The sequence below is a fragment of the Podarcis bocagei genome (genome assembly GCF_964188305.1).
Source record: "Podarcis bocagei genome assembly, chromosome: 17".
NCBI classification, from domain to species: Eukaryota; Metazoa; Chordata; class Lepidosauria; order Squamata; family Lacertidae; genus Podarcis; species Podarcis bocagei.
In genome coordinates this window covers 5,899,711-5,910,157 of record NC_138143.1, presented here as the reverse complement: position 1 = coordinate 5,910,157, position 10,447 = coordinate 5,899,711, and the positions used below count along the sequence as shown (strand labels likewise).

Below are 10,447 nucleotides of genomic sequence, written 5' to 3'. Positions count from 1 at the left end.
TAATGAGATATATGGGTAACAAAAGGATGGCTCTGCACAAATGCAGTTATGTGTACTTAAGCTATTTTTCAGTTCAAAGTAAAGATTCATGAAGCAGGTAGATTTTGAGAGGGATAAAGACCAGCAAGGAGGGGAAATGGGCAGAAGTGTTTATGAGACAAGGCTTGTAGGTAGCAGGTTGTGGTGGAAATACTCTCCATTGGTGTGGCTGGCCTGTGGTTGGACTGCAACTCCCATTACCACTCACCACTGGCCATGCTGCCTGGGAGGGAGCGATGGGTGTTGGAATCCAACAACATCAGGCGGAGAAAAGCAGGTTAGCCACCCCTGCTCTACGGGAGTGCTTCTTGACATCTACTTGCTACTCTGCTTCTTGAAGAAGAAAAAGAGCACCATCTCCCCAGCTGGGACACAGCAACCCTCTCCAGGGACCCTGATTCTTAGCACTCTCTCATCTCATCCCACACACAACATGATTCCTTTGCCAGAGCTGTTAGGGGACTCCCGGAGAATCTGTCCAAGGACAGCCTTGGCTCTCGCTCTCCCTTGAAGTGCTGGTGGTGGAGGCTGCCTATCTTCCAACATCTCCCCCACCCCTTTTCCCACATCCTTCAGTACAGCCATCAAAGGAGTCAGTGGGGACTTTATCTGGCCCATCAAGTCACAGTCTCTGGAGGTCTGCAGAATGAGATCATCGCTCCCCACGCAGTCCCCTCCTCTGCAGATAAGGGGCTGGCAAGGGTGCTGGGAACAAGGTTGCAGAAGGCAGGAAGAGGAGGATTGGCTGCAGTGCCTCCCTCTCTCCTGGGCTCTGGCCCAAACATGGGTTTCATTCCATCCCCGCAGCGGGTAGCACCAGGCTGACCTTCTGGGGCTAATAAGGAAGAAAAGCAAGTTGCTGCTGCTGGGTGGGTCAGAAGGTTTATCGATCAAAGGCAGATGATCTCCCTGGGTCATATGTTCTGAAAATGCAGGACTCACTTCACTGCTTTCTGCCACAGGAGCCTTGCAAGGACATGGGCAACTTATATACAGGATGAGCTGTGCATAAGTGGGAGCCTAGAGAAAATCCAGGTTTTGGATTTTCCAAAACTAAAGAGGCCGAGATACTGGGACCACGATGAGGAGACTTAGGGTATTCTCTGCATGCAGTGCACACCACCTGCTAGCTTCTAAAGCCACACTCACATCACAATCCATATTGAGCTTGTAGCTTCTTGGCAAATACTGGTTTGATGCATTCACCACCTTTGATCTGACCATAAAAACTGGATGTGGAGTGTTAATGGGAAAATACCCTAACATCAACTGTGCATGTGCAGATGAGCGCAGATGGCAGGTGTCTGGAGGGACATGGAAATCACTAGGTTCATGCACATCAGGTTAAGACAGGGGTCCCCGAACTATGGCCCGTGGGCTGGATAAGGCCCGAGGGACTCATTTATCCGGCCCGCGGCAACCCCCGCCGCCCACTCTTACCAGCACTGCGCAGCTGTCCACTTCCGGGTTGGAGGAGCACCGGAAATAGCTTGTGCTATAGCTTGAGTTTGGCTTTGATATCCCGCTTTATCACTACCCGAAGGAGTCTCAAAGCAGCTAATATTCTCCTTTCCCTTCCTCCCCCACAACAAACACTCTGTGAGGTGAGTGGGGCTGAGAGACTTCAGAGAAGTGTGACTAGTCCAAGGTCACCCAGCAGCTGCATGTGGAGGAGCGGAGACACGAACCCGGTTCCCCAGATTACGAATCAACCGCTCTTAACCACTACACCACACTGGCTCTTGAGGCCCATGGACTGAAAACTGCCCTGTCTAGGCCTTGAATCTGCCTACCCACTAGTCTCCCACAGTTCACCCCACCTCTCAGACCATGCTCACTAGACCTGTTCTGCATTCTGTCTCCTTTTGCCTGGCTAGAATGCGTCCTTGAATGGCAATAATGCCTGTGTGTTCACATGTCCATATACTGTGCACTCACTGTGTTTCCAATAGCTCTGCCCCCCGCCCCACTGCCACGTGGCCTCTGAAAGGCTGCTTGTGATAGAAAGTGGCCCTTTGGGCTGAACAAAGGTGCATACCGATGCAGTCAGCAGCTCAGGCCAGTGCTTGACCTGGCTGACCACTGGGGCAAGGTATGCTCCCATCATCCTTGACTATTGACCATGCTGGTTTGGGCTGGAGTCCCGAATAACTGGAGGGCACTATGTTGGCTAGCCCAAGTCAGTTAGAACTGACTTGTTCCGTTACTTTATTCCATTAGTCACTGCTAACTTAAATTGGATTGAGGCTGCTGTGATTCAGAGGGAAAGTACAGTATTTTAGGCTTGGTGCAGCATTCAGCTATGATAAACTGACAACCTTAGTTCTCTTCATCTGCAAAATGGGAATAGCACCATATCTCACACAGAGTTATTTGGAAAATGAAGAAGCCTAGAAAATGAAGAAGCCTGGGGGTTAGGGACAGAGAAAACCAAATAAATGTGCATTTCGAAAAAGGATATATCACCGTGTTTCTGATCAGATGGAAGATTGCAGCTGGAGACTGCCTCTGTCCTTTTGCAGCTGCAGCTTAGGTTTTGCCACCTACTCTGTCTCCCTTCCAATTCACAAGTCCTGCATTATTTTTAAAATATGTGAGACTTGCCTGTCATTCAACTATCACAGCTCTAGGGCCATTTTTGTCACCTCCTGTAGCGCATGACAAGGTGGATGTGTCTCTTGCGCTGTGTCAGCTTGCCTGTGTTCACCCAGCCTGTGTTTATTTTGGAAGCGGCCTATAAATGTGTTTTCCCCACAACAAGCTGCACCCAAACATTCAAAAACCACAAAAAGCAGAGAAGATTTGGAAAAACGCAAATATGCAAAATCATACCCTCCAACGTTTCTGTGATGAAAATAGGGACATCCTACTCCAATGAAGGGACGCGGGTGGCACTGTGGGTTAAACCACAGAGCCTAGGACTTGCCGATCAGAAGGTCGGCGGTTCGAATCCCCGCGATGGGGTGAGCTCCCGTTGCTCGGTCCCTGCTCCTGCCCACCTAGCAGTTCAAAAGCACGTCAAAGTGCAAGTAGATAAATAGGTACCACTCCGGCGGGAAGGTAAACGGCATTTCCGTGTGGTGCTCTGGTTCGCCAGAAGCGGCTTAGTCATGCCGGTCACATGACCCGGAAGCTGTACACCCTTGGCCAGTAAAGCGAGATGAGCGCTGCAACCCCAGAGTCGGCCATGACTGGACCTAATGGTCAGGGGTCCCTTTACCTTTACTCCAATGAATGAGTGAATAAATAAATAAATAAATAAATAAATATTATTGTTTATACCCCAACCATCTGAATGGGTTACCTCAGGCACTCTGGGTAGCTTCCAACATACATGCATATATTAATATAATATAATATAATATAATATAATATAATATAATATAATATAATATCATAAAAAATTAAACATTAAGAAAACTTCCCTATCAAGGGCTGCCTTCAGATGGGTGGCTCTACATGCCCGTGAATTCGAAAACAACAAAAACCAGAGCAATTTAGTCAAAACGCGGGATCAATCCAATATCGCCCCCTCCCCCCATAAAACCAATCTAGGCTTAAAGCACAAAAACACAAAGCCAAAGGGGCAAGTTCGCTTTCCGTCCCCGACCCCCTCGCTTTCTGCCCGTCTCCTCCGCGGCGCCGCCCCCTTCCCAGCGCGCTCCCCTCCCCGCCCGAGAGGAATGGTCCCGCCCAGCTCTTTCCCTCGCGCCGCGAACGCTTTCCCTCTCAGGGCCCGGGCGGCGCCAGGTGACAGCATCCGGCGGCGCCCTGGGGAGGAACCAAGTGCCTGGAAGACGGAGGGGTGCGCGCGAGCTCTGGGATAGCGGGAGCTTCAGGTGAGGAGAAGGGACAACGCCGCCCCCCCCCTGCATGGGCCGGGAGGGTAGTCGGGGGCCGCTGTCTTCCTCGCGGACGGCCCGCGACCGCCCACCCCGTGGCTGTCAACGGGCTACGCCCCGCTTTCCTTCCTCGGCCCTGTGAAGGGGACCCGCCCCCCTGGGGTGTGGGGGTTTGTGGGGGGCTCTGGGGGTGGGAATGGCGTCGGGGTGTGTCTCCCCTCAGCCCTTGTCTCTGAGGAGAAGGGAGGTGGCGGTACGTCAGGGGCGCAGAATCCTAGAAGTGGAAAGGGACCCTGAGGGTCATCTAGTCCGACCTCTTGGCGGGGTGAGGGGGTGGGGTCCCCTCCCGCGTTCTTTGTCGTAGCTGAATCTGTATTTGTTTCTTGCCAGGGCTAGAAATCCAAAAGGGTGCTTTGGGTTAAGGGACGGAGGGAGGATTTCGTCAAGGGGCCAAGGTCAAGCTTTTGACAGCCCGACCCTGCGCGTGTCTACTTGAGAGTAAATCCCCTTGACATCTAGAATAAGAGAGCAAGAAGAACATACCTTTAAAGAACATTTATTGCATATATGGAAAATAATTGCGTACAGGTGAAAACGCCTGCAGTATTAAGATAAATTCAACGGTGTAGATAAGTTTTGATGGATGTAACAATGGAAAACCGATTAGTACAGTTTTTGTGACATATGCAGGGATGTAAGATATGTAAAATGAACCGTGGGAAGAGAAGAAGGGAAGTCGCTGATATCCTGAGTAGGTAAAATGTTTATCTGAAATTTTAAAACAGAAAATTTAATAAAAATCATATTTTTAAAAAGAGAGAGAGTAAATCCCATTGATGTCTCTGGGGACAACCCTCAAGCCAAGCATGTCCAGGTTCAGAGCCTGGACTGAGGAAAGGGAAAGGGTGGCATAAACAGACCTACAGTACAAGCGGAGAGCACACAATAGAGACAAAGGCAGGAGAGAAATGTTTTTGTCTTTGGGGAAAGGGTAGGAGCTGTCTGGCAGTTGGAGAAAGACTGTGTAGCATCACCAGGGCATCAATTGCTTTTTTTTAAAAAGGATATAACAGACATGGCACATGTAAAGCATATGTGAATCTCTATCCTTTTGATGTGCATGTGGATTTGTAACTGGCTGACTGACTGAACCCAAAGGGTGCTCATCAATGGTTCCTCTTCATCCTGGAGAAGAGTGACTAGTGGGGTGCCACAGGGTTCTGTCTTGGGCCCGGTCTTATTCAACAACTTTATCAACGATGATGGACTTGGATGATGGACTCAAGGGCATCCTGATCAGATTTGCAGATGACACCAAACTGGGAGGGGTGGCTAACACCCCCGAGGACAGGAACACACTTCAAAACGACCCTGACAGATTAGAGAACTGGGCCAAAACAAACAAGATGAATTTTAACAGGGAGAAATGTAAAGTATTGCACTTGGGCAAAAAAAATGAGAGGCACAAATACAAGATGGGTGACACCTGGCTTGAGAGCAGTACATGTGAAAAGGATCTAGGAGTCTTGGTTGACCACAAACTTGACATGAGCCAACAGTGTGACGCGGCAGCTAAAAAAGCCAATGCAATTCTGGGCTGCATCAATAGGAGTATAGCATCTAGATCAAGGGAAGTAATAGTGCCACTGTATTCTGCTCTGGTCAGACCTCACCTGGAGTACTGTGTCCAGTTCTGGGCACCACAGTTCAAGAAGGACACTGACAAACTGGAACGTGTCCAGAGGAGGGCAACCAAAATGGTCAAAGGCCTGGAAACGATGCCTTATGAGGAACGGCTAAGGGAGCTGGGCATGTTTAGCCTGGAGAAGAGGAGGTTAAGGGGTGATATGATAGCCATGTTCAAATATATAAAAGGATGTCACATAGAGGAGGGAGAATGGTTGTTTTCTGCTGCTCCAGAGAAGCGGACACGGAGCAATGGATCCAAACTACAAGAAAGAAGATTCCACCTAAACATTAGGAAGAACTTCCTGACAGTAAGAGCTGTTTGACAGTGGAATTTGCTGCCAAGGAGTGTGGTGGAGTCTCCTACTTTGGAGGTCTTTAAGCAGAGGCTTGACAACCATATGTCAGGAGTGCTCTGATGGTGTTTCCTGCTTGGCAGGCGGTTGGACTCGATGGCCCTTGTGGTCTCTTCCAACTCTATGATTCTATGATTCTATTCTATGTGACAGGAATGGGGTTTTAAATCTGCTCACCCAAAGACTGTAAAACCATTGAATGGCCATCCTTGAATGTTTTTTTCAATCTTAGTTTCAACCTTCCAGCAATCCTTGTGGCAATTGTGAATAGGTGGCGCTCTGTCCAGAGCATTTCTTTTTTGCCTCTTCTTGCTGCTTCTTTCAGTACATAAGACCATAGGAAGCTGCTTTATTCTGAGTCAGACCTTTGGTCTATCTAGCTCAGTATTTTCCATAGTGACAAGGCAGTGGGTCTCCAGGGTTTAAGGCAGGAGTCTCTGCCAGCCCTACCTGGAGACGTCAGGAATTGAACCCAGGACCTTCTGTGTGCAAGGTAGATGCTGTGCCACAGAGCTATGGGTGCTTGGGATGGTACATTTTAAGCTGGAGACCATTCGATGTGAGTCCCGAAACACCAGCTCCCTGCCTTGCAGGCCTTTTCCACCTGGCCAGCCTGGGAGGGTGGGACCCTGGCTCATTCCAGCTAGAAAAAGCTGAGGTGGCTGAACAGGAGACATCTGACTCTCTGGACAGTGCTGGACTTCATCTCCCATCAGCCCCAACCAACAGGGCCAATGGTCAGGGATGACAGGAGCTGTGGTCCACCAAGGGTTTTGTAATTGATTGACTTTAGTGGCTAAACTCTATGCCTCATCCTGCCAGCACTAGGAAGGCTTTGGTGAACCTCTGTGGGAAGAGAGCCCTTTGGAATGGCTGCTGAGAAATTATTACAGTCGTACCTTGGACGCTGAACAGAATCCGTTCTGGAAGTCGGTTCAACTTCCAAAACATTTTACTTCCAAGGCATGGCTTCCAATTGGCTGCAGGAGCATCCTGCAGCCCATTGGAAGCCGCACCAGATGTTCAGCTTCTGAAAATCATTTGAAAACCGGAACAATCGCTTCTGGTTTTCGATCGTTCAGGAGCCGAAACGTTCAAGTTTACAGGTGTTTGGCTTCCTAGCTTCCACTGTACTTTGTCACTTGAATGCCAGCCTTCTTCTCGTGTCTAAAGGTCTTTAGGTGAGGTTCTGCATTGTGTGCCTTTGTCACCAAGAAGTCCATCCAGGCCTAGTCTTGACAATTGCAGATGAAGAGCTAAAAGTACAAGCCTAGAGAGGCCTACTTATAAATAACCTTCATTGTTTCCAGTGACGCTTATTCCCCGGTAAGAGGTTTCCAAACTCTTCATGTTGGTGACACACTTTTTAGACATGCATCATTTCATAACAGTTTTACTAGCAAACTAGAGGTTAAACTAACCCTTGTAAGAGTGTTTGCTTGACACACCTACACACCGCAGCCGACACACTAATGTGTTGTGACACACAATTTGGAAAGCTCTGGTGTATAGGATTGGAGCTTAAAACTGTTTCTGGGTTATATGATGTGACTTGAATTCTCTGCTGTCCAATACAATAACAATCCCTCCAGTCTGAAAGTTAGCATGTCAAGGCGAGGAGTTCTAGCCTAGCATTCACCTGCTGTGCTGATTATGCAGGGTCTTATCTGCTGTGGCTCCCCATCTCAAATTTGATGAACTTTCAGAAGGCTTATGAAGACCTTTAGGAAAGCTTCTAGAATACTGGAGGTGTGATAAAGTTAGGTTTAATTTCCTGTTGCTTTCTTGATCAGTTGGCTTTGGGGGTGTATGTTAGAAGAGGTTTTTTAATGGTTTTTATTAGTGTTTCTTGTTCTAAGCTGCATCAAGAGCCCCAGGGCCTGTACTTTAAGCAGAGTATACATTTTAAAATGATAATGAATTCTCCATTTAAACAACCCTGCCCTTAGATCTTAGTAAAATAGGTATTGGTGTGCTTCCTCTCTTGCTAAATGCCTGCCAATATTGTTTATTGTTTCATTTCCCCCTCTTGAGTCTCCCCCATTAGCTAGCCTCTTATTTTCTTTATGGGTCAGTCCAAATGAGCCCTATTACATTATTTTCTTTATTACTTTACAGGCATTCCCTACTCTGACACTTATTTTATTAGGCTCTATTAAACAGGCCCTAGATAATAGGACCTGGCAGGCCAATTCCTTGGCAGATGGTTTTCCCTTTCCATGGGCCTCTGGTTCCATGACAATCCTAACATTAGTGGGTGGGGTTATTTCAAGAGGTGGGAGGCCATTCAATGGGATCTATGTACTTTCCTCACAAGTGATGTCTTTTGTCAATAAGAACAGAAAATAATCTTGTGGCAATCTTAAAGACTTAACACCTTTATTATGGCATAAGTGTTTTATAAACTACAGTCCGCTTCATCAAATGCATGACATGGCTGGCTGTTTGAGGGGAATCGGGTGTTTGGATTTGGGGTGTTGGCTGCAGTGGATGGGTTGCTCATGTGAGCTCCAGGTTCTCTTTGTAACATGAGTTTTTCTTCCTTTCCCTTCCACAGGGCTGGAATAGGGGGCATCTGTTGCCCCCACGATGGCTTCTGATGTTGGAGATGCCCAAATAATCGAACCCCCTTCTGTGTCGCCTTTGGAGACCCGCGCACCCACGGTAAAGGAGCCCCTTATTGGGGTGGTGGGAGATGGGAGGCAATGCCTAGAGTCCGGTTTTGTAAGTCAGGATTGGGTAAGAAAAGAAACTACCCTTTCTGCTCTGTGAAAGAGAGGAGAGGCTTTCTGCCTCTGTTGACACCCTGTGCTACCTCTTGGCTTCTCCAGAGGAAGACTAAGAAGAAGGGAGGGTTGCCAGACGCCAAACGGAAAGGGCGGGCCAAGCGGTTGAACAACGATGCGGAGGATCTGCTCTCAAGCATGCAGCGATTGGTAGGTTGAGCACTTGGAAACGTGAGCTTTGGTGTTGGGGAAGCAGCATTGGCTGTTGGGGAGTGTTTGGAAAGAGTGTGTACACATGCATGCACCCGTGTGGCCAGAGGGACCTTGGAAGATGGCACTCTTGCTGGGGAAACTGAGCTGACTGACTGTGTTTGGTCTTTTTTTTCTGGAAATATGCCCTCATTTGTTCTCATAAGCCCTTGGGGGCAGAATGCTTTGGCTCAGTGCTGTTGAGAAGGTGCCCTGTACCTTCCTATATTGTGTAACAAGTGAGTCCTGCATCAAAACATTGCTGGGTAAAGCATTCCTCTTCAGGATGTTAACCAGACTGCTCTGCTCTTTTTCCAGGGGGCTGCAATTTTAGCTGCTTAGACAAATATAGCTATTGGTATCTAAGATGTTACCTGATTTCTTTTTAAGTGAAAAGCATGATTGTGATGGATGGGAGTGGTGCTATATGCGTGCAGTTGGGGGGTTAAAGGAGACTCCCCACACACTTTACTTACAGCACTGTTGAATATTGTGCCTTTTAACTAGGATCTCACCACAGAATGTGCTACACCAGTGGGGACTGGCCTGGTTTGGGATGAACGGATGACACAGTTTCACTGCACATGGGATGAAAGGTATTTAGGAGTGAAAGCATCGTTTTCAAGTCTTTGTTTTGATAGCTTGATACCCAGAAAACTTAAAGTGGCTTAGATTTCAGGACTTCTTCCCTCTCATGAAACTAGAACCCAGGGCCAGACAAGGAAGCTACTATACTTTGGCTCCACAGCTGGAGGCAGGATGCTTCCAAATACCAACTGCTGAAAGCCACAGGAGAGGAGAATGCAGTTGTGCTTAGCTTCTGCTTGCGGACTTCTCATAGGTGCCTGACTGGCCACCATGAGAACACGATGCTGGACTAGATAGCCCACTGGCTTGATCCAACAGGCTCTCCTTATGTTCTTAAGCTGAATGTTAGAAGCCTTCCTGCCCCGTTTGCAGGCTTCCCACTGTCTGAAACCGAGCGTTGGACGTTGATCCGATCGATCAGGGCACCCATCCCATTGGACTCAATAGACCATCATGCTGTGTGAAGCAACATGATTAAGATGGAGCTGATCCTGACCCTAAGTTGCATAAAATTTTCATAATTTTCTTTTATATCAAACAACTCTTTTATGGCTATGTCCAAATCCAAAGAGCGTCTCCATTTGAAACTGGAGCCTATTTCAGGCAAAAAGTAATGAATTTGGCCACTTCTTATGTTATGACAAATTATTATAAATGCTCATACCCCCCATATATATATAGAGAGAGAGAGTGTGTGTTTCCTGTCAAAAGACAAGCAGGGAAAGAACCAATTGAGGCTATCTACGCAAGCTGCTCTACAGTCTAGATTGACACCAGGGAACCTGTGTCTGCCCCCACCTCCTGCACTGAAGTCAGTGGACCCAAACTCCCATCAGCTTAGCTAGTGTGGCCAGTGGTCAGGGATGATGGGAGTTGTAGTCCAACAACACCTAGAGGCCTACAGGTTCCCCAGCTTTGATCTAGATGGACTGATGCATCGCTTCTAAGATCTGATGTCACC

The 10,447-nt window shown here is 48.0% G+C and overlaps 1 protein-coding gene across 2 annotated transcripts in view; it reads left to right on the top strand.

The window, feature by feature from the left end:
• Positions 1–3,726: 3,726 nt before the first annotated feature.
• Positions 3,727–10,447, top strand: part of HDAC6 (histone deacetylase 6) — a 37,326-nt gene continuing 30,605 nt past the window's right edge. The window contains exons 1-4 of one of the 2 annotated variants that reach the window (XM_081175681.1): positions 3,727–3,878; positions 8,481–8,587; positions 8,755–8,859; positions 9,406–9,494. In XM_081175681.1, the coding sequence (XP_081031807.1) occupies positions 8,513–8,587; positions 8,755–8,859; positions 9,406–9,494 (269 nt within the window). In that variant the 5' untranslated portion in view covers positions 3,727–3,878; positions 8,481–8,512. Of the gene's footprint in view, positions 3,879–4,109; positions 4,135–8,480; positions 8,588–8,754; positions 8,860–9,405; positions 9,495–10,447 lie in introns of those variants that run through there. The other variant, XM_081175682.1, reaches the window with a different exon arrangement.